General features: G+C 41.3%; 1 protein-coding gene across 1 annotated transcript in view; it reads left to right on the forward strand.

The window, feature by feature from the left end:
* Positions 1-20,319, forward strand: part of NPR3 (natriuretic peptide receptor 3) — a 33,200-nt gene extending 12,881 nt beyond the window's left edge. Inside the window, exons 3-7 of the mRNA XM_009576197.1 lie at positions 9,486-9,621; positions 12,343-12,437; positions 15,523-15,658; positions 17,192-17,276; positions 20,208-20,319. Coding sequence (XP_009574492.1) covers positions 9,486-9,621; positions 12,343-12,437; positions 15,523-15,658; positions 17,192-17,276; positions 20,208-20,319 — 564 coding nt within the window. The remainder of the gene's footprint in view (positions 1-9,485; positions 9,622-12,342; positions 12,438-15,522; positions 15,659-17,191; positions 17,277-20,207) is intronic.
* The last annotated feature ends 3,991 nt before the right edge of the window (positions 20,320-24,310 follow it).

The raw sequence follows: 24,310 nt of genomic DNA on the forward strand, positions 1-24,310 counted from the left end.
GCAGATTGAAAAGACAAGGACTGTCTCTGTCCCAGAGCAAATGAATAAAAGGGGCATGAGAAAGGGGCGCGGGACAATGGGAGGAGGGTAGGTGTGAAGCTCTGGGCGCCCTTCGCTCGGCAGCCGGGAACAAGGCAACATTCAGTAGGCAGGAGGACATTTACATTTGATGGGACACGTGTTTGTACAATACATCCAGTTAGCCCACCACACTGCAGACTACAAAATACCTTAGAAAGCAAAATCAAGCAGGATCTCAGGGATCAGACAGTCGATAAGGAAGTAAGAAGCTACAAGAGTGAGGTTTTAGCCTTTTGGAGGGGCTGTAAATCCTCAAATTTTGAGGCGTTAGCTACCATGCTGCTGCTGGAGGGTGGGAGGACATGTTCCAGGTGTGTAGCTGGAACGCTACTGCCTGCTGACAGGTACTCATAAATATCTTTCAAGATAGCTGCTGTACCTCTCCTTTCCCATGCTAGTGGGGTCCTCGCAGGTATGCCAGCGAGGTTAATCAGCCAGCTGAACACCTTTCATCAGATACCCAGTATCTGAAAGAAAATAACAAAAACAAGTCATTAATTTTTAAATTCTTTGGAATGGAAGCATGATTAATAGCAGCCTGAGGGTTTGCATTAGTTCCATGCCATTAAGGTTTACAAGTTCGTATGCCCATTTACCCTGGTATTTAATAAAGGGATCATTTGTCATGGTAACCTCAGCCTCAGGTGGGCTCTTCTGGCAAAAGATTTACTGCCGGCCCAGAGGTACCCCAGGTGTTGGCAGGTCACCCCTCTCCCCCAGCACCTGGGTTTCCGCGCCGGGGTGCGCACACCCCAGGATGCCCTGCAGACAGGGCAGGGGAAGGGTGGAATTCAGATTCCCTGAAAGCAGGGATTTGATCCTGAATTTCTCTCATGCCAGCACAGCAGTCGTACCTCTGGGGCTTTCACATGAAAGGGGCAGGGGATTTGAAAGGACTGGCTCCCTGTGGGGTTTTTGTAAAGACTTGACTGCATCTCCATGCAGCGAGGAGTTTGTTACCTGCCTGTGTGAGGGTAACGGGGTCACTCATTCTCCACCTCCTCTGCTGGCAAGGGTGAGCCCTTGTGCTGGTGCTTATGAATCCTGGTTTTGTGTGCCTAATTTTCGCCCAGTACTGAATAAGGAGCTTAGATGACTAATCCCAGCTCCAAGCATACTTTTGAGCTAAGCACTACTTCTGGCTGTGTCTAAATCATCTGTGCTTATCCAGCCCTTAAGATTGTATTTAAAGCAAATGGTCTGCTGGGTATCCTTTGCTAACCTGCTGCAAAGCAGAAATAGGATGGTCCTTTCACAGTTTCTGAGCAGATGCTCATGACAACCCTGTGTGGCTTTTTATCCCATCAAAGATTTCACCAGCCCACCCTCATAGTATTTATTCACAAGCTAGCATAATACAGATAAATGCAGTTTCAATGTGTGAGTTTCCACAAGAGTGATTTAGTGATTTTTCTCTGAATTTTGCATGAGAACCGATGTGATATACTGATAAACTGAGAGTTTTTAGTATAGAAAATAAAATATTTCCATGATTTTTGTGGTTTGGTGATAATGTTAGAAACCCAGAACCCAAAACAATTGCACATTGTACAAGGATAAACATTTAACAAAAAAATGTCCTTCCTGTTTTTCCTAGCTCTGCATTTATTTAAACCAGTTAGCTTATTTTAGCAAGTGGAACTGATTTTTTCAGATGAGTGACTCTGTCATCTTGAAAACTGAAATATGTTTCTGCTTGAAAAACAAACTTGCTCGCTGACATTTAAAACTCAGTATCTAATGAAAGGACTGGGTTTTTTTTTTTGTTACTACGTGTTTATCTGCAATTAAAATGTCCCAATGGTTGCATAATGCTAACTTAAAATGTAAGCATTCATTACATCTGTATAACAGGTTATCATCAGACTACCAAAAAAAATCTTAGAAAAATCTATTTAAAACAAGCATGTTTTAATTTCTGTGTGTGTTCAGCTGAAAAGAGTAACTTTAATATCTCTCGTGTTTCACCACTGTGACTAGAAGTATGATTTCTGAACATAGTTTTGTAACTCATCACATGAATGACCATGTAGTTTGTTAGAAGGCAGGAAATCCTAAAGAAGTAGAATGATTAATTTTTAAATGACAGCTATACCTTTTACAGTTAAGATCCCTTCAGTATTCGAGCAATGATAATATAGTGCTGTGTGCTAGAGATCTTTTGCATTGGTCATTTATCTGGACTTAGAGATGTATTATGAACATGGGGAAGTGGATTTCACCTTAACTGCAGAAGCATGTTATTGCGTTCTCTGATTCTGTCCTTTTCCTTGATAGGTGGCCTGGAGCCCTTTAGAGATAAATTACGTTGGTGAATAGTGTGTGTGTGAAGTATACAAAAAGGAAGAATTCTCCTAAATGGTTATTCTGTAGCTAGTTCCCTTTTGGTACAAAACAGTGCTGCTCCTTAGCTACATCAATTGCACTCCTTTGAGATCAATATTAAAAGGTAATAGAGGAACCAAAACCACAGAGGGGTAAAATGGCTGGTACCAACCTGCAGAAGGAATCAGTGAGTGCATTGGATAAAGCCAGGGATAAATCCCACAAAGGTTTGCAGGGGGGAAAATCTGGCCCCAAAGGTGCTCCCCGTTCTTGTAGCAGGGCAGTTTTCAGCTCATCCCCCTGCTTTGGCCATGCCGTTGGAGGTCTAGGGAGGGGTCTGAGACCCGGTGATGCCAGGCTGTGGGTTTGGTCCAAAGTTCATGCAAATCAGTGACAGTCAGAGCCCCTTGACATGAGCTGACTGTGGGTAAGCTGTGAATCTGCTGAGGTGGCAGCTCCCGTGGCTGTGTATAATGGTTTTGGCTGTATCTTGAAAGTTTTCTGCCTGGCCTGTTGGCAGCAGGCACACCGTTTTCTAGGTAATCGTAGGAGAGGGTTGCAAGCAATAAACAAACAAAGAATGAGCAGCTCTCGCAGGCAGCGGGGTGGAAGGTTCCTCCGTGCCCTTGCATCTAGGTTGCCGCTATGCCCTGCCATGTTATAGCTGGCGTTTCACAGCGCAGCTCCCTGGTAGTCTGGGACTGAATAGTTTTCTGCTCCAATTCTCTGTTGAGTTAAAAGATCAACTTGTGGCTGCCCCAGCCAGTTGACAGTGAGTAAATCTACCAGTTTTTCAAGAATGGGTTATTAAGGAAAACAAGGAAGAGAGCATGAAGAATGAGGAGATACAAGAGCAAGGAGCTGGCTTTGTGGTTAATTTTCTTTCCCTAACCTTCACTGACAAAATCCCTTAACTCCCTGAAATTGGCAGCTTTTTTAAGTAAATCCCAGACATTGGTTGTTAATTTCTTTTTATTTTCTTTCTGTTAATTTATTTTGTTTTAGCAGATCTTTTTGTGGAACAAAGGGCTGGCTTCTGGTCCACATCTGGCTTTAAAGTGGATGGGAGTTTGTCACTGGCGGTATTTCAGTCCCGTTGGAGTAAACATCCTCTTGTCTAGGTGGAGCAAGGGTAGCAATGGTTTGGCAGGCCGGGGGTGCACATCAGCTCATGTACCAGCTGGTCAGATGCATGGCTGAACAGTGCAGGCAGGCAAAGGCAAGGTCTCACCCTGAAGGAAAAGGGCTTAGCTGCGGCAGAGCATCTTTGTGCCCAAATCAGACAGAAAGTGCAGTAAAAGGAGGGATCTTTCTATACATCTCATCTCTCAAATGGCACTTGCATGCTCTTTTGTGATGGAGTTAGGCAGCTGCTGGGCTGTGACCCCTGCTTGCTCCCCAGACATAATCATCGCCCTGGTTTTTCTACCTACGCCTTCTCTCTCAATTTGCACTTCAATTGCAAAGTCCTCACGCTGGGCCCCGCATCTCCTGGTGTGCAGAGTGCTTCGGCGGAGGTGCATGTGTCCGTCTCCTCTGTGCTCAGCATTACTGCTGTACCAATAAATACCGTCGACAAGATGGAGACAAGCAGGTAGCCTTGTTGGAAAAAGCCTCCTTAAAGTTAAAGGGAAATGATGTCTTGTTTGACTGCAGTGCTGAATTTTTAAGCTATAATTTTAAAGCAGAGTATAAGCTTCAGTTGGCAGAATTCACATAATAAAGTCACATGCTCCCCTGTAAGAAAAGTCTCATATGGGTTTCCACACACACAGTCTCCCTGTGAAAGATGAAATTGATGCAACAGTATTTGAATAAATCTCTCTTAAACATGCACAAAGTTTTATTGTTATATGACATCTCCTTACACTGGGGAATGCTCATCCTCTTTTTCTAAGGAGAGATGTGGGTTCCAGCCCCAAATAACAAATGAGCGGTGAGACAGGTATCTGTCATTTAGAAAACCAAGTCCTGAGTTCTGGCCTCATGTGTTCTTGAGCAGGTGCCAGCTTAAAGTATTTATGTATTTATAGAGAGTTGATACCAGTGAATACAGTGAGAGGCTGTCCTTGGCTACAGCTGCATGGCCCAGAATTTGGCATAACTCCATGTGTTCTTCTTCAGTTGTGAATTAAATACTGAGGAAATGGTCTTCTCTGGAGAAGGCATATGTTTCTATTATTTTTCTCTATGAACCAGTAAGGTCCAACTCCTTTAGGGAAGCAGTCTGGTTGCCCGGGCGAACAGGCTGTATTTTTAGTATTAGGCATCTATACCTACAGCTTTGGTTAACTGTTTTATAGCTTTATCCTCCTTTCCAGTTGCTGGGCTGGTTTCACAGTGATGTGATCTCTGTGGGAAAAGGTTGGGTCATGTATCCGTGTCTGTAGGCACCCCAAGACATACTGTTTATGGCTATGGGCAAATCTTGTGGCTTTGCCTTTGTTATGCTTTGGAGTCCTTGAAATCCCAGTCCAGATGCATGGGAGTAGCTGTTATCCATAGGTGAGATTTGATTCAAACAGAATGCGATAGTAGGAAGACATCTACCTAAACTGTAAGATGTGTTGCCATGCTGCAGAAGTCCATAGTTATGAAGGAGATGAACCAACTTGGCATGAGATTGGCTTGAAGTACATCATAGTGTATATATACTTGAAATATAGTTGCTATATTTGAACTTCGTTGCCATATTTTTACTGTGTCATGCTATAATTTTATAGTCTAACACAGTATTGCTAAAATTCATGAGGGTTCATTTACAGTATTCATAATCCTGAGGTTAGATGAGCTTCATGTGATTGTAGCATCAAACTTCTGTACTTGATTGCTTAGTTTCATCATTGCGGACTAATCCAAAAGAAGGTGAAATATCAGTGGACTTTGAGTAGGCATTAGCTCACCTGAGCATCGTGTCAAGTATGTAAATTGGTAAGATTTTTGCAAAAAGTCTGGTCTGAGTATGCCCTAAGCAATCCCCCAGAGTCCTCACTGGTTTTGGCTGAGACTATAGTTTGACGCTGTGAAGATCACTGCAGATGTATTGGGAAGTAGATGCAGACAGCCAGTTTGGGGAATGTTAGCTGTTTGCTTTTGCAGTAGAGGAAAAGTAGCGATGATCCTGCCCACCTAGCACTGCAGTGGTATGAATTGCTGCAATTGCTGTGATTCAGAGCTGGGCAGTTCCAGATGGAAGAGAATAAGCTTACTTAATAGTCAGTGGGCAGGATATGAAAAATTATGGGTCCTGCATAGCTGTAGCTTGGCCGTCTGCCACGTCGGTAGTATTTTGCATTGCTGTGTATGCTGTTAACACCTTGGTATATATGAATAGTGTGGTCATACTATAGCTGCTTGGGGAACTATAACTTTGAACTGTGTAAAATTTATCCACGTGATTTCCATGGAGAGGGTTTTTTTTCTGATGGAAGATGCTTAATTAGGGTAGAAAGGTAGAAAATAAAAGGCACAAATGTATGCTTATCTCATCCAGCTATGCAGTCAGCTTACCTGCTTTTTAATTATATGGTAGCTTGAATGGGATGGGAAGTAATACGGAAGATATCTCAGCAGGGGGGTTTCCACGTATTTGTATTGCAGCCTCCAAAGATGTTCAGCAAACCTGGCAGCTTCTGTGCTGCCATTCACATTGCCAATGACACACGTCGGGGAGTGGCTTTGCTGTGCAGTACGGGTCAGGGACAGCAGCATTTTAGTAGACCTGACGTGCAAATTATGATCACAGCATTTGGAGCTCAGCTCACACCTGTAATTAAAAAACCAGCATAAATCAAAATGAAAAATACTGTAATAAAAAAATTCTGCTTTTTATTAGAGCTCAACTAAAATAACTGTTAATTACCTACAAGATTAGTGGATCTTTAATAGCTTTTATAATCTGTTTAGTTTTGTCCTGATGGCTGTCTAATGTTGAACCACACATTATTAATTGCTATGGAGACCTTCAAGCAACCTGTGAAGACATCTTCACATTTACTCTGGTCCCTATTTGACACATACTTCTTCTAGTCCTTTTAAACCCTTTTTCTGCAGCAAAGGAAGGAAGGGGTTTTTTTGTAAGTATTATTTATTCTTACTGTCAGGTATTCTAAAGTTCAAATAAACACAGGCCAAAAAGTGTAAAAATTGTTGAGGAAAATTTGGTGTCAGTCTGTTTCATCATTTCTGATAGGTGGCTGTATCATCATTTTTTTATAGGACTGAGTGTAGAACAGAAGCTATGTTAAAATAATAAAAAAAGAAGAAGAATACAGAAAATCCTTCATGCCCATGAGATACATGAGGTATCAGTAACAGATACATTGTCCAGAAAGGAAGTTCTGGGACTATATGGCTTGGGACACTGTTCTAATAAGTCAGGAGTGGTATCCGATGGAACAAATTTTGCACGCTTTTTACTCAGAGGATCTGTTGTAGACAGAACAGGGCTGCAAAATGAACCTGAGTGAGCTCTGGACAGGTGGAAAATGGAATAAAGAAAGAGCAATCCCTTCAAAAATACCTGCAGCTGTAACTTTGTGTTGTAATACTCCTCCCGTCTTTGATGTTTTCTCCTTTCTAGGTTAGAGCAGTCCTACACACAGTCCTACAAAGATGATATGCAGGAAAACTTTATGCCCTTCATGGCATCCTGTATCCCTGTTCAAGAACTGGCGCTTGAACATGTTATTGGAATAATGTGAAAAGTAGCCAGTGTGCTCAACATGTGGTTTGGCTGGGGAGTGTATGTGCCGTCTCACCTGCAAACAGTAAATATTACTGTTTTAGAAGAAGACTTCAAATGGCATAAATTACCAGCAGTTTCATCTTCCTTCACAATGTAAGATAAAATGCTGGGTTTTGTGCATGAGGAACTGAGAGGCGGCACAGATGATCTTCTGATGATTTTCTAATGTGATTTTTTCTATGTAATGTCAGGGCTTTTGGCCAAGAGGCAAGGCAGGGGGGCTGCGGCAGTAACCTCCCAAACCGCCAAGTGAGTTTTGACAGGGCTTACCTGGCAAATCTGCAGTGTCTACAGGAGGGTTTTCAGGCTGGCAGCATGGGTAGGTTTCAGATTGAGCAAATTAGCTGACAAAATGGATTTTGAAGGTTGCTGTGTTACACTGAGAGGTCTTTGCCATGGACAAAGGAAGTGACAAATAGCTTTCCTTGAAATGGATGCGAGCCACAAGCTGTAAATCAGCCAGCAGGGAGGTAAAGCAACTAGAGAGACTAATTTCTCTCCTGAGAGAATGAGTGTCACATCAAGAAAGCCCATGTTTGATCATCCACAGGCCACTTGGACTCTAACGCTGGCACATAAAGCAGTTGTGGAGCTTTGCGGTTTCTTGGTTTGGGGCTTTTCTTCAATTCTGAAAAATTAAACCCCCTGCTGGCAAAGACTGTCCTAGTGTGCACTCTGTCCATCAGCTCTTGTTATTCCACCAAAAGCCTGACTTTCACCTCTGCTTTCATGCTTTCTCCTTAGGTCAAAATAACTCCAGCTGCCTTTTAGTCTTTGGCTGTCAGACTGAGCTGAGCTGTTCTGCCCTTCTCTCGCGCTGTGGGCTCTTTCCATGGTGCATTTTCTTAATGAAACATAGGTTGGAGTTTTCTAAAAGTCCAATTTTAAATGTCAGAGCAATGTAAACTTTTGTATTATCAGTAAATAATTCCGAAATTCTCCTTACTGTTGGCAACTGGTTTAAGAGTGAAGGAATGTCTTGCGTGTAATTGCATTACCAGGGGCTTGGGTAATTCGGCTTAGCCAATCAACTATGTAATACTTTTTATCTATGGAGCAGTTATTTACTTAACTGGCTACATGTTTTTATCTTTTAACATTTTTAATGTCCAGCTAAATGTGTGAGAGTTAGGGTAGCACTTTATTTAGGAACATTTTACACTGATAACATACACTGAAGTGGAAGATAAGCTAAATGGTGTTTCTATTCAGGAGAATATTTGTAGACATGGTTTGTTCACTAGAAATGGCAGTAAGAGACCCCATAATGTGGTATAATTGTTGATTACACCTTTGCTAGGAGGTCAGGAGCTTTTCCATTGCAATGAAACTGTGAGTGAATGGGAACATCTTTCTTGCAGCTGAAAAGATAATTCATTCTGAATTATTGTGCATCACGCCAGGGTGCATTGCACTACTGAGATGTGAGTTGCTGCTTACAGAAGAGGAATACCTGTCCTGCTCAACTCAGCTCCTAAAGTAATTATTGCTTCATCACTGAGGCACACCAGGCTCCTGTGAACAAACCTGTAATATTTCTGCAGCACTCTGCTTTTAACTGTTGTTGTTACTCACAGTGATGTAGATCAAAAGCTGTAGGTTGCCTACATAGACTTGTGGGAGGCAGAGCTGGTTGGCAGCAGACTTCTTTTAGGATTAGAAAGCAACATTTCATTCATTTCATGTCACTTACTGAAAAAACTGTAAAGGACAGGAAACTGTTCTCCTGGCAGTTCCAGAGAACACATTACTGTGGAGGGTAAGTAGTTTCCTCCATTGCTCATTTGCTAGTGGAGAGATGCTCAGCTGAACAAGGGCCAGAAATGGAAGTGGTAATCATTAAACAAGCAAATCCGCCAGTTGCGCTCTCCAAAAAAAATCGTGGCACAACATACTTCCCAGTCCTGAGAGGTGCAAGTCCTCTGTGCAGGGGGAGGAGGATACTCTGTGCTGTGGGATGAGAGTGCTCAGCACCTTACAGAATCTCATGTGGTCAGCTGCAGAATTTGTGCATCTGGGCTTGGGAACTGTGGTCTGCAAATTTCTGCCCTATCTGCAGAGCTATTCAGACACAACATTAAAGTGTGATTTGAATGTTCAGAACAGCAGATACTGGTTAACTGTTTTTAAAAACGGGTCAAAAGTTGCCATTTCCCCCCTGGGTTTTTTTGAGACACATTCCTTTGTGTTCCAGCAGTTGGGAAAATAATGCCCCAAATTAGTCATTTTGGTTACTTTGGAGATCCCCTCTAGTTAATCAATTCCACAGGGAAGAAAAATTTTTCATGTGTCAATTGCCATTGCTTTTTTTTTCTTTTTTTTTTTTTTTTAGGTGAACATGTTTGTGGAAGGATTCCATGATGCTATTCTTCTTTATGCTCTAGCTTTACAGGAAGTCCTGAAGTTTGGTTTCAGTAAGAAAGATGGGGAAAAAATTGTTCAGCAAACACGGAACAGAACATACGAAGGTAAGAGTTAATATGGAATTCCAGCTTTCAGAGTCAAAAAAATACGGGTCTTTGTTGTCTGCAGAACAAGGACCCGTGCCTATTCCACTCTTAAATGAGAGGAAAATAGCCATATGAAACCATATACCTCTTCAAGGCTGGCTCACATACCTCACCAGTCTGATGTTTTTTGCACCAACCCTTGGGGTCTTATTCAGCTCAAAAAACTCCTAACAATTTAATGACCCTCACTGATGTTGTAAAGAAATACCAATAATTTTCTCAGGCTCCTTCTTTGTTTTTGGAAAGATTACAGCTGCTCGCTTTACTTATGTGCATCTATTCGCTCTGAGATTGCCTCATTTTTTCCATTTGACTTTTTTATCTTAAAAGCCTGGGAATGGATAGAAGCAAGCAGGTGCCAGGGTTTTTTTTGTTTCTTGATGGGGCTCCTTTGGGCCCTGGAAGGATTTCCCCCCATCCTCCTTTCAGGAGCCATGCGTGTTATCTCAGAGGCAGCAGCTGAACAGCACTGTGCCTTTCTGTGCCTAATCCTGTAGGCTGCAGTTCTGCAGTGCAACTGGCACTTGTGTGTCACCCTGCTGATGCAAAGCAATGGGAGTGCTTTTGCCAGGTAGGGATCGTAATAAAGAAACTGAGGATTATTGGATTCGTCTGTCATCTCTTAGAATATTCCCATCTATCTCTTTATAATATTCCCATCCATCTCTTACAATACTCCAATCTTTTGGTGTAGGATTGGCAAGATTTCCTATGGAAGTGCCCAAGAGAAGGAAACATTTCCCTTAGATAAGAAACGAATGATTAATTTGAATGTGTAAGAAAAACCTCAGTGGCCAGGTTCTCTACTCCAGGAACACACTGGACATAGCGGAGGAAGGCAAGAAGGACAGCAGCTCCAAACTTCTTTTCTGTTCTCAAATTGTGGCCTGAACACAAGGCAAAAGGATCCCCAGGGCAGCTTAAGGCAACCAGGGATTGCTTTAAATTCCGCTGGTTGCAGTCACCCCATAAGGAGCCCTGCACCCATCAGAGATTGTGCTTGATGTCCCACTACCTCCCTTCGCATCCATGGCTTCCCAAAATGCATTGTTTCAACAGAGGGAATCTGGTGTCTAAGGATTTGCCTCACTGTTTGATTATCCTGCTGATGCCCCAGCACAGCCTATCTGTGTTTTCTCCTACTTCTCTGCTCCAGGAAGCCACAACTGCCCGTGTAAGTCCTTTACCATGTGCTCCATGCAGGTTACATGGTTGATTCTCACACCTTTCTTGTAAAACCAGCCAGGAGGAAAAAATGTTCTCCTTCCCCACTTGTGAAAACCAGTTTGTTGTTGCTGGCTGACCTGTCATATCTATTTGAAAATGTAGCTATCAAGCTGAGCTGTAAGGGTGCAGGTGAAAATGTCAAAATGCCATGTAAGTCATATGCCATCTCCTCCCTGTGGCAGTACTTTGCTGGACATAATTTACAAGGATAAAATTGATATTGAAAGAGGCCTTTAACTTGATGTCTTGCAAGCCAGTCCTTTTAGGAAAATCACGTCCCTTTGTTCTGCCTGTAAGACCCTCTCTGAAGTGGATGCAGCATCGCAGATTATGGTCCATGTATACACCCACCAGGTTCTACTGCAGGACTGCAGCTTTATAATTCACTTAAACTTTTGCAGGCCTCGATGATGAGAACTCCAGTTCTATTAATGACATTAATTTAACTGCTGACATCTAGTTATCTAATTGCCTGGGTGCCTCTTTTTGCAGCCTGCTCTGAATAGGTGAGCCATCAGAACTCCAACGGGATGTGGATGCTGTTTCCTGCAGTGTTCACAGTCTGCCAGCCACAACTGCACAGGCAACATCATATGCTTAGGAAAGCATAAGACTGAGGTGATCAAAGGATTTTTGATTGCTTGGGTTGTTAGAGACACCCTGATACGACTTTCCATCCTTGGAGGTTTTCAAGACCAGATAAAGCCCTGAGCATCCTCCTATTCTGACCTCCTGGATGACCCTGCTCTGAGCCGGGGGTTGGACTAGAGACCTCCTGAAGTCCCTTCAAACTTGAGTTATCCTATGAGTCCATGATTCCCCATTTCCCTAAAGTCTCCTAGAACTTGTAAAGGAAGGAAGTGAACTGGGGGTCTAAAAATACAAAACAAACAGCACCATGTTATGCAGTTAATCCTATGTACATTTACAGGACTTAATACATATATAATGCGCATGGTGCCTCTTGTCTGCACCCCCTCCAGTATCCCATCAAATGGAAACAACACTGGACTGGCTGTATGGGTGCACCAACCCCGTCAGTCTGCAGCGCGTAGGGCTGTGCCCCTGCGTCCTCTGCAGCACATGAGCTGGACTTTCCTTGTTGAGGCATTTTTAGGTATTTCAGGTTACACTGTCTGTAAATAATTCACATTAAATATATTTGTGTTTTATTCTTGCATGCTGGCTTTCTGGATTACATTTTTCTCACGTATTCCCCAAACAGTCTCACACATTTGATATTTAAAAAGGAGAAATGTTAAGAATTCAGGAATGCAGACACCGAGATGAAATTACAATTTCTTTTGGAATGCCAACAAAAATGCTGGGAGACTGATGAGATTTCCTGTCATATCGGTCTGTAAAAACCTGTCCACTGTTTTCTTGTTTTCCTTGGAAAGGCTCAGTATTTTAACTAATTAATTTTCTAATTCTTCACATGCCATTCTTTAGGCATTGCAGGGCAGGTGTCCATTGATGCCAACGGAGACAGATATGGGGATTTCTCTGTGATTGGAATGACAGACCCAGAGGCAGGCACACAGGAGGTAAGGACAACACCATTGCAGTTGGCCACTGATTAGTTAGCCAGTGTAATGTAACATCATATCAGCTGTTTACTTGGTGGGCACCTGTTTATTTAATATACACATTAAAAGGGTATTGTTTAATCCTGTCAATCCGGGGCCCAAATCCTTTCTGTAAAAAAATTATCTTGAAGTAGTTATTCTAAAAATTTTTCTAACTTTCTTAACTTCTTTTCTTTAACAGTGTATGTCTGTCTTCACACAATGCTAGAGTCTTCAAAAGATGAAATCTCACATGCTACCTAAGCACTGATAAATTTTGATTATGAGAAATTATTGTTTAAAATTAGTAAGGCCTTTTATTGACTGGTAAGAAGAAAGATTAATCTTATAGTAACAAGGATGCATGAGTTACCCTGATGTATAAACACAGTGAGTACAGGTATTTTAATCTAAGCACCTGGTTTTCAATGATTAAGAGATGTTTTAATCAGAGGGCTCCATATACACCATGTGGGTTATTCCATTGGACACAGCAGGAGTGGAAGCAGCCAGACTGTGAAAAACTGTCTATGAGAAATAGCATCGGCTGCACATAGTGAATAGCACGACAGGGTTGAGTTTATTAATACATACATTGCCCAAACTCCAGCTGCAGCACACAGCTTCTGTTAGTTGCAAAGTCAGCATCAACCTAAGCTTTGCTGGCCTCCCCTATTTCATCAAGCTCAAACGTAAAGGAGCAGTAATCTGAACTGGACATTTCTACGTGTGGATTTCAATCTGGTGATGTTACTGTTCTTGTCAGTGGTGTGGCAGAGACAGACTCAAGAAGCCTTTCTAAATGAATGAGGATGTCTAGTGTGTTTTGTTGTGCAAAACTGACTGAAAAGCTCCAGAAGTAAACTGCAGACGCTCCCACGGGTAGGAGTAATCATCATTAATTGAAGCTAGGAGTACAAATTGGTTGGGATAACTTTGGTGAACAACTTGTATCTCTTCTGTTTGTTCAGTCCATTAGCTTTTTATCTCATTTATCAATTCAATCCCCCTGTCCCAGCCTTCCTTCCATTGCTCGTTCACTTGCAATTTAAACTGTCATTTATTTCTTTGACGTTATGTTTCTCCTTTTAACATGTTGCTCATTTTAATTTCCCTCTGCTTTGTTTATGATACATACAAATATACATGCTATTAACATATTTTACATGGGATTACTTATTACTTGTGTCTGCTACGTTCATTTCTACCCTCATGCCTCACTCTAAAAACATTGTTTCTTTGATGCCTTGTTTTATTCATTTTGTTGGTTTCTTCTATGTCCTTACAAGAATGTTTCTCAGCTGAACTGAGCTGGATGAATGGGCGTAAAGGGCAGAGCTGTTTTCCCAGGTCCATTCACAGTGTTTAAAGCTAGAAGAAAACATCAGAATACCTAATCTGACCCCGGCTGTATTACAGGCAGGCAGGTTTCTTTCCCTTGCATGTGACTAAAGCTCACGCAGTTACAGGTATTCATTTTTCATTTGGAGACGCTGAAGAACAGGAACTGCCTCGCTTGCTCCCTTGATGTTTGTTCCATTTTTTAACCACTCTTGCTCTTTAAAAATCTATGTCCTACTTCTGATCAGAATCCGTTTGGTTGCTGCTCATAGCTATTTGTTCATCTTAAGCCTTTCTGCATGCTTTCATATTTAGTAAGCCCTGCTGGTAGAGGACTCTCACACTCCCGTTTGATAAATTAAACAATCTCTTAATGAATAGTCTGCTGCCTGCAAATGGTCTCTGAGGTTTTTTCCCTCTACTTTTTCCAGTTTACTGAATTTGTCTTTATTTTTGAACGAATGTTTAAAAAAGTATTTCTTCTAAGGATTTATCTCCCAGTGGCAAAACTGGGAGAGAAATTAGCTCCTGTATTTTGTGTGAAATCTACCTTGGTATACCTAACCAGGGCAATTGTTACCTGTCTCTTAACTCCCTTCAAAAAGAAGTTTAGGTGAAAGGTTTGAACAGGCTACCAATGTCTTGAATTCTAAACCCAATGTATTAATAGATGTTTCTTATCCAAGGTAGGACAAATATATCTTTTGATATGTTTCTGCCATCTCTTCTGACTACTTCAGGGTCATGATATTTGGCCTTTATTACTGTACATAGATTTTTTTGGAACTACTTTCAGATGAGTGACCTACTACTGTTAGCACAATTTAGTCCTGCAACTTTGCAGTAGATCCAATATATGTTATCTTGAATAAATCCTGGATTTACTGTTGAGGACAGGGCTGAAATTCTAAAGTATCTTGATGAATTGGTCTGAAATAATAGTTCATACTACCAGAATAATAAGCATGAAAGGCCCTTTCTGTCTAAATACCAACAACTGCAGAAATACAAGGTGGAGAATGACAGGCTCTGTTGTAGAAGATTTGAAGATTTTAGCTGAAAATGATCAAGTACCTCCAGATCTTTGCAAAACAAAAAAGTCCAGCCTGGAGTGTGTTGTCAGGAGCCTCAGCACACAAGGTACTTGAAATGATACTTTCATTTGGCTGGGTGACAATCCTGAACACTCAACCCACTATGGAGTAATTGAAGAAAGCCCAGGGAGAGCAGGAGGAATATTCAGAGGGTTAAAAAAACTTGTGTGAACTGGGTTTATATAGAAGAGAAGCCTGAGGGCAGACCAGATAACAGCCTGTGAAGATGTCAAGGTATGTTTCAGAAAGGAAGAGTCTGCGTCCACTGGCAGTTGGATAAGTAGTGATGGATAATTGCAACAAGGGAGATACAGGTTACATGTTAGGGAAAACCACTGACAGTAACGATAGCTAAGTTCCAGAATAATTGCCTACAGGAATTGTCAAGTCTCCATCTTCGGAGGCTTTTAAGAACAGTTAGATAAACATCTGCCAGGAATGCTTTTGTTCATCTGATCCTGCCCTGGGGCAGGGCTCCCACTACATAACCCCCCACAGCCCCCTTCAGCCCTGTTCTCTGTGATTCAACATCCTACCACAGGAGTCCAAGTGAGCGATGCTGCTCTCCTGTTTGTTTTACATCCCTAAGTGGATAGGAAAATCTTTTCATTCCTTTTTTTTTTGCACAGGTGATCGGGGACTACTACGGAAAGCAGGGACGTTTTGAAATTCGATCAAATGTGAAATATCCTTGGAATCATGGCAGGCTGCGACTAGATGAAAACCGAGTTTCAGAACACACAAACAATACACCTTGTAAATCATGTAAGTTTAGTAACTTAATCCTTCCGTCCAGGCTACCAGAGAGAGGAATCCATGTGCTGATGCAACATAATGGGCCATATTAAATTGCCTAGCACAGTTGTCCAGCTGAGACATCGTGACTATGTCTCCCTGCTGACTGTTTGGGAAGTTAAGGTCTGGCAGCCCTGGGTAGTACATGGTCTGAATCACTTCCCTGACCTTAAACATGACAGTAATCATGATGCACAGCCCAGGGACCTGGAGGCTTTAGGGCTTTCCAGGGGCTAAAAGGTAATATCTCTTTTAGCCAGAAAGAAAGATATAACTGAAACCCCAAACAGAGAATAATCATATTGATAATTATTAGGTGGGGAGGCCAGTGCTGATGGGAGCAGTATTCTCAGTGCAGAATGATTTTCAGTGCTGTGAGAAGGCCAGCAGGCTGAGAAGAAGTGAAGTCAGTTGAATGGGGCAACACCTGTGAATGCAGAAGGCTGAGACTACCCTGCATAGAGAAGGCGTCCTTGTTTTCCAGCGTACTGACTTTGCAGACCATGTTGTAGTGAGCAGGACATTGCAAGGAGAAAAGGGTAGGAAGTGACGGGTGCCTCAGTGGCAAAGGGTGGTCTTAGCTTTTCACAGGAAACAAATTGCTAGTCCTGCAGGGAAAAGGTATCTGCAGCCTGATCTCTGAAAAACCTATGTGTACACACATGCTATAGAGACTGTTTCCAGGCCATACCTTCTATGATCAGCGTGGTGTAGCTATGCACCTTCTTCCTTCCACACATCCTGATGTACAGATAAAATCCCCTCAGAGGGTCAAGGATAAATGAAGAGGAGAGAGCAGTTTAATTTCCTTAATATTTCTCTGTTCCTTTCCACAAACTCGGGTAGGCATGGAAAAGGGAGCAGGCTGCACCCACATGAAAATGCCATTTGTTCTTCAGCTGCCTTGCACTTTGCAGAGTGACAGTCCCTACTTGGGCTCCCCTTCTCTCATTGCCTCTGTTGAGATTTGGAGCAAGGTGAAGCTCATATGGCTTTAACTTGAAACAGCATAGGTTCGGAAAAAAAAAAATAATTGAGGAGCTGTTGGGTAATCATGCGGTCATTTTAATAAACCTGGGTGATAGAAGGTTGTGATGCTAAACCAGGTGAAATGAGTTTGTTTCTGTTATAATGGCTCAGGGCATATTCAGTGCTGATTCCTGTTACGTGTGTCATTGTAATCCCAGTCTGTGTTATGATTCAGACCAAGCTGTCCAGACCAGTTTCCTAACAACATTCCTGTGTATCACATCTCTAGAACTGTGTCTTCATCTGACACTGATCTTGGGGGCTTGTTTAACCCCAAGGAAAGCAAGGACAAAAAATAAACATGCAGAAACTGGGACTAAGGAAGAGGTTCTCATGGAATCCTGAGCTCTGAAAGGCTTTAGTTATTATCTGATGTTGGTCACTCATTTCCTGGTTGTGTGTATTTTCCAATATATGAATGCAAATAGTTCTCAATATGAACCCTGATTGTTTATTTTTCTCCTTTTCAAGCAGGTGGTCTAGGAGAATCAGCGGTTACAGGAATAGTTGTGGGCGCCTTGCTCGGAACAGGATTGCTAATGGCTTTTTACTTTTTCAGGTTAGTCCAATTCATTGAAAGTTCTGTAAACCCTTACATCATCCAAACCTCTCAGCTCGTGGCTGCACATCCTTGGTGAGAAGCAGGGAAGCGCAGTAATCATCTGTGGTAACATTCCCTTCAAAGACAGCGAACACACTTTGATTGTCCTTTTGTATATCCAAATCATTTTATTGACTCAGGGCCTCATCCTGTAACCACTTACATCTCTGAGTAACTTTACTCATGGAAGTAATTCCAGTGAGTTCCAGTCATTCACAGTTGCTTTAGTAAAGTACCCTGGCCTTGAAAGCCTTCTTTGTTTGGTACTCCTTGCCAGAACAATTGTGCAGGCTGTGATTGTGCAAGAGATTTATATCACTTGCCTGGTACCATGCTTAGTTTTTGAGTAGTGAGTGGAATTGTACTGGAAGCTAGAAAGAGATTTCTGTTTTGGTATAAGAGAGCATTTGGATTTCAAGGCTGTGCATTTAACTTAATAAGCTAGGTCAGTGCAGGGTGATCAGTGTTTTATTCCTGTTTAAGTAAAATAATTCTTACACTGCTAGTCAGCAAATCTGAAGTCTTGTGAGTTGATCCTACATTGGCAGAATAAATTAGTTATGCATGTTCAGCATCTTATATATACTATAATTTATCCTCTTATGCTATGGAAGAGAAAAGGCAGATAGGAGAATAGAATTAACCTCTGCATATAAGAATCAAATCATTCTAGCCAATAAAAATATCTGTTTATAAAAAAATGTTAACAAAATGAAACAAGCAAAAACTGCTTCAATTCACTGGCACACTTCCAGGGTTTCAAAAGATCCCAGAACCAGAATTATTCATCAGGTGCTTAAAACTGAAATTCTGCAGGGTGATTTTATTCTTGCATGTGTTTGGTGCTTATATAATATGTTGTTTGGGTTTCAGACAATATAGGTTAGCTGGGAGTGATTATAGACTGTCTTTAAAAGAAAAAGAAAATACAAGTCTGACTTTATTCTATGGCATCAGAGGTTCTTGCATTTTTCATACATTCTCAATCTGAGATGATAATTTTTAAGTGTGTTTTTTTAGCATTGCTGATATTGGGAGGGAATTGGTATGTGAGGACAAGAAATGAGGCAAAAGACGTATCCCGAGCTGGTATAAAACTATGCAAAGCATGATTGTAGGAACAGGACTTAAACTCCTAGTCATCTGACACAAAGATTTGGATTGGAAATCCATGTAAGCAAAGGTGAGTGTCTGTAAAAGTAGATGTACACGGCTGAGCTAAACACCCAGTCTTTGTATTTATGGTCAGAGGGGAGAAATGAGCACTTTTTTCGGTGCAGTTCATGTCATCCTCACGTAAAAGCTAAACCAGATCAGAAGAACGCCTCTTAGAAACGCCTGTTTCCCTCCATTGACTGAAGGAAGCTGCGGGTACTCTGTCAGATGGATCTGCACGTTGGAGACATCTAAAGACATGGGTGAATTTCACCCTGGAGATCTGAATGCATTCACTCAAAGCAGGAATAAGGACAACCCTCTAATTCCACCATTAGAATAAACATATAAAAACATAACGTAACAGGATGTATGGGTCAGATTTTCAGAAAATGTAGGTCTAGCAATTGTGTGTCTGGAAGTAATTTGTACCTGCAGCTTCTGTACCTTTCAAACTGTGTATGTACCTTCTGATTACATCACATTCGGATCTGTAATTACCACAAATAAGCATGCAAACACAGTTTTGAGTGTGCATGCAAACCGTTAAAAGATCTGGGTAGTAGTTCTGATACGTAGCTTTGAAAGGCTTTAAACTTAAAGGTTGCATTTCTAAAATGTGCACCTACCCTTGTGCATGAGCTACTACTGTGCACGCTCTGACCTATGGAAGGATCTGACTTGAAAATACATAAAACGAAGTAAAGAACATAGGTTTTTCAAGTTACATAGCAGCCTGCTGATACAGACACATATGTCTAGGGAATCTTTTCAGAACTTGTAGGTTCCCACTTGCTATCAAGCCATGTTACCCAAATTAAAACCTTAGTGTTTTGAAAATCATTCTTCCACTGCTACATATCTAGCTCTGACTCCTGCTACACATGCAGGTGGAGCAGAGCTTTCCTTGGCATACAAGCATTTTGTCATGCATCTGCACAAGCAGTATGGTATGCACATGGGGCTGGACAAATGCCCTTCTGAAAAGTTGGTCCTGAAACTGAGTAGAAGCATAAATGCATAAAATAGAAATGTGAGTCTTGTTACGATTTTGGGGGGAGATTTGGGAACTAAAGGGGAAACTGAGAGTCAGTCAGAGGGCTTGTTTGATGTGTAAAGTAACATAACAGAATTCTTCAAAAGGCCCTAAAGGAAGAAGCACAGGAAAAACTGTGTCTGATGCATGAGCAATTGTATTTGTTTCTTATCTATCCTCTACATTCCTCTTCTTAATTCATCATACTACCTCCTCGACATTACAAACATAGTAGCTTTCTCAGAGGGAGATGGGAGGATTAGTTAGTTAATACATAGTTCCAGTGAGAAATGCAACTGAAGAGTCAGATCTGTTGTTTGAACTCTGCAGAAAGTGCCTCCTCACCCCGTATACTGGAAAGAAATTCGGCTTTGATCAATATAAAGCAGTGATGTGACACAGTTCTCATGACACTTCACAAAAACTTCCTAATCATTTAGATCAGAAATTTTCAAAGAAGCAAACATCTGTGTCTTGGTGCTTTGAGACTGCCGTGTAGAAATTAACAGGCATTCTTGAGCCTGGGTAAAATGTTTCGAGGCAAACTACTTTAATCTTTGACCAGGGTTTCACATTCTGCCACATTTCATTTTTCAACTGGCACCCAGCTGTCCCCTGCAGGCATTCTTTATAAGGGAAGTCCTGTTATCCTGTAGCTGCAGAAGGATTTCTCACTCTGTTCCTCTCCTTTCATGCAGAAAGAAATACAGAATAACTATTGAGAGACGAACTCGACAGGAGGACTGTAACATGGGGAAACATCGGCAGTTACGTGAAGACTCCATTAGATCTCATTTTTCTGCCGCATAAAGAAGAAGAAGAAAAAGAATGCCATTCTCCCTAGGGAAAAAAAGAATTAGGGAAAAGGACACAACCAAAGACATCAGTGTAAAAAGAAGAGGTTCTTGAAGAACTCGCTCTTTTAAGCAGTAATTTTGTCTTAATTTCTTTCAGAAGCTCAGGAATGATTTACTAATCACATTATGCCGCATGGCCTTTCATCTCATGAAAAAAAAAATGATGCAGTTTGATGTTATAGGATGTACTTGATATGTAAAGACAATATTTCTTAAGGTGTACAGTAAGAGCGGCAGATCTGGGTTTAGTTGATGGGGAATGCCTCATTCTGTTCCCTTTTTTTTTTTTAGCTTCTACCACCTCCTTCCTTAATTGCATCTCACCCATGGGTATCAAACACGGTTTCACAGGCACAGGTGCTGGTTGCTGTCAAAAGGAAAAAAGGGATTAATTTGGGGTATGATCCTGCATCACTGAATCTTTGCCATTGATTACAGGGGATACAAGATTGGGCATATGGAGTTTAGTTCTGGGAGGGAACTGGCACTTGGGTGTAATTAACTCCACTGGGGTATAATTAACTCCACTGAGAAAGTCAGGCAGGTGGAAACACACAAGAACGATTCTTTCCTTGTTTGTGTAGTATCACAATCAAAAGCGCTGATTCTCCCCCTTAGGTGCTGGGCGTTAGGAAAAACTCCAGTGTAGGATGAGGAGTTTCATTGATGTGAAATACTGAGAGAGAAGATAATCAGGCTGCCAGAGAGGACTGGCTAATTCCTCAGTCTTCTACGTGTTTTATCATGCTCTTTTCTCTCCACTGCCGTGACTTTTCAGAGAGGCAAATATAGTCCATGTAGAGCCTGCTCCTGTTCCCAGTGAAGTCAATCGCAAAATCCCATTAACTTCAGTGAGCACAGGACTGCATCCAAAATTGTAAATATGAAAGTGTTTGTATAGCTGAGGCAATTCAAAAGGGGATCTTTTTTGTGTAAAAATGACATTCCATGCTACCATTTTATTTTTAGATATTTTTATCTTGTATTTTTCTATTAAAGTATCTATTTTTGCTTTGGTAGGATTAAAAATTAAGGGAGAGGATGTTTTGAAGACATATTTTTTATGATAGGAGTAACATGCAGGGGAAGTCAACAGCTGTAAATACATTTTAGAACTAGTATTTAGGGGAGGAGAAGTGACTTTATGGATAGCAACAGACTTTTTGCCCCTACTTTCTTCTCCAGGCATGTGCAACATTGAAATAGTTATTTAAACAATGCAGTATATTGCAATAAATGCAGTTATTGAATTGTCTATGTGATGATGGCCCTGATCCTGAAAATAATGAACTTTTCACATGTTAAATAGTCCTACATTAGTCGGTGAGACTAACTATTCATGTGTGTACAATTAAACATGCAAGGAACTACCTTCAGGAATCGGGGTGGTAAAACACTACTCTAGGGCTGACTTTAATCCTGCTGCCATCAGTATCCCTGGGACTTTTGCCATTGACTTTACCAGGAACAAAACTGAATCTGTGATGAATTAGCTACTGACAGGTCATTTTATACTAGACAAAGGAGAGCTCTTTGCTTTCCAGTCAACAAATGGAAATGAACAGTACATATTGTAAATGTGGTGAAGAAGACCCATAAAAATATTGTCTGCGGGAAAACCCAGCTATGACGATGGATCTAGTGCATGAAATCTTTTGGTTTATCCTATTCTGATTTCATAAGCAGAACTTTCTGATCTCAGCAGTCATAGTCAGACTTGAAAGTTAATCTCAAAACGGGCACTGAAGCCTGTCATCTACAAAACTTCTAGGCCCTGAGAAGCCAGAGTGCCAATTCAGAGAAACCATTTTGGTGTAGCTGGAAGTAAATGAAGAGTGAAAGCTGGCTCTGTCTTCTTTCTGCTGCCTTTTATTTGTTGATGGGGAAATACCCCATGGAGTGTTTCCTTGGACTTTTTTTCCTTACGTTTCACTTGTCTCTTAGCATATGCAGGCGTTCGTCATCTGCCCTTGTGAAATATTGTCCAAGGTCCCAGGCAGCCAGAGGGCAGGGCTTCCTGGCTATCAGGGCAGCTCCACTATAGGTGGTGGATGTAGACCAGGTAGATTTGGTGTCTTTAGGATTCACTGTAACAGCTGTTGTTCACACGGTAGGTTTCCATCATCCTTTGTCCCAGTCTGGGCCTGTATGACTTCTGCAAAGGTGCCTTGGCCAAAGTAACACTGCGGTCAATGGACAGTTTTCTGAAGGAGCCTCCTTATCTCATGGGCACCAGAGAAGAATGTAGGCTAGAGCAGCATTCATACTGCTGTGGAGCTGGGGAGAAAAAAAGACTTACTGATTAGTTTTCGGAATTTTTTTGAAGCAGTTGAGGCTGTCTAGCCCCTGGACATGCTTAAGGTTTGGGGTTTTTAAAATAATTTCCAAGGGAGTTTTGATCTACTTCCTGTTTTACAAATATGCCTTTCAGTATTTTTACTTTCTTTTATCCATTTGACTACTTTGCCACAGAAAAAGGGAAGGAAAGTTTTTAAATATGTAGAGAAAAGAGGGTATCATTTGAAGCGTAAACCTTTTTCAAAATGGTGTTTTGAAACCTTGAAGTGTGAGGTAGTACTCAAACAGTCACTAGTCAGGGAGCAAGACAGTAGTGTAGATGTGCATTTTTCCTGTGCCATGCACAGTAAGGTCAGACAAGAAGATCCGAGGCAGGAGATCTGGCTGGGACAATAAATTGTTAAGACAGTTTTTTTATTGCGTCGTCTTACTATGACTAAACATACTAAAAAAAAAAAAAAAACACGTATAGTGAAAGGTCACTTTTTAATTAAAAAGAGAATAATTCTGATCCCCAGTTTTATGTAGGTTTTTTAATCATGACCTCAAGAAGTGTTTTTATGAGATGTCTGTTGGTGGGATGCTGATGGAGGCCTAGCCATAACTTTACATCCCAGCACCTCCCAAGAAAGGTGGACCTTTCTTGCATATTAGAACATTTTAGATCAATGGGCTTTAATCTTTCTAAATTTGTGCACACCTACCTGTGTGTTTTTCCCATGGAAGTGTGGAGATCATTTAAAACATTTCACATAAGTAGATTCCTGTATAGCATAAATAAACTTGCTCTTCTTAGCTGCCTTTCACAGGCCTCTTGCTAATAGTTCCCAGGTCTTCTATGGACCATAGATCAAAAACTGCCTTCAGTTTAGATTATTCAGCAGAGAGATTCTTTACCAGCTAATGCACTTTTCCTTTCTGGTTCATCTGCATTAGCTCAATGCCACAATGTTTAGGCTTCAAACTCTGTAAGGGAATTTCTAATCAAAATAATAATAATTGATTCTCAAAAGAGTTTTCAAAACCTACATTTTTGGCTTCAACAAATTGCCCGTATTACAAACATACATCTGTATTACAGACCAGCACAAGGAGGGCCTTGACTCAGCTCAGCACTTCAGAATACACTTAAAATATGCTCAACTTCAGCTTCTAAGTGCTTTGCTCACTTGGGACCAAAGGGTATGATCCTGGCCATGGCTGAACCAAAGGGAATCTTGCCACATGCTTGAATCGGAGAAAGGTTGGCCCCATATGCCGTATGTTTGTTGCTGAATCTTACAGTTGTGCCTGTTAAAGTGAAATTGAACTAGTGGCTTCATACTTTTTGTTTGTGAAAGTTTGACAAGTTCTTCTAATTTAGCATTTTTTTAAATTGCCAAATATTGGTCAGCTTAATAATCCTCTTCTTGAGGATTCTGTGGACAAATTACCTGACTTCTACCCTCTTATCTTCAACACATAGACTTCCACTGCACGTTGACAAAGATGAAGAAAAACTTTCAATAGTACCTGTGATTTATTATGCTGAGACCCACAACTTTAGAGTCAGATGCCTAGATGCTTTGTCCTGGGCCATTGGTAGTTCTGGAAGTTTTGTTTATGGACAGTTTGTGTGTCCTGAGTTATCTGTGACTACCACTATC

The sequence above is a fragment of the Fulmarus glacialis genome, unplaced genomic scaffold, assembly GCF_000690835.1.
Source record: "Fulmarus glacialis isolate BGI_N327 unplaced genomic scaffold, ASM69083v1 scaffold34470, whole genome shotgun sequence".
NCBI lineage: Eukaryota > Metazoa > Chordata > Aves > Procellariiformes > Procellariidae > Fulmarus > Fulmarus glacialis.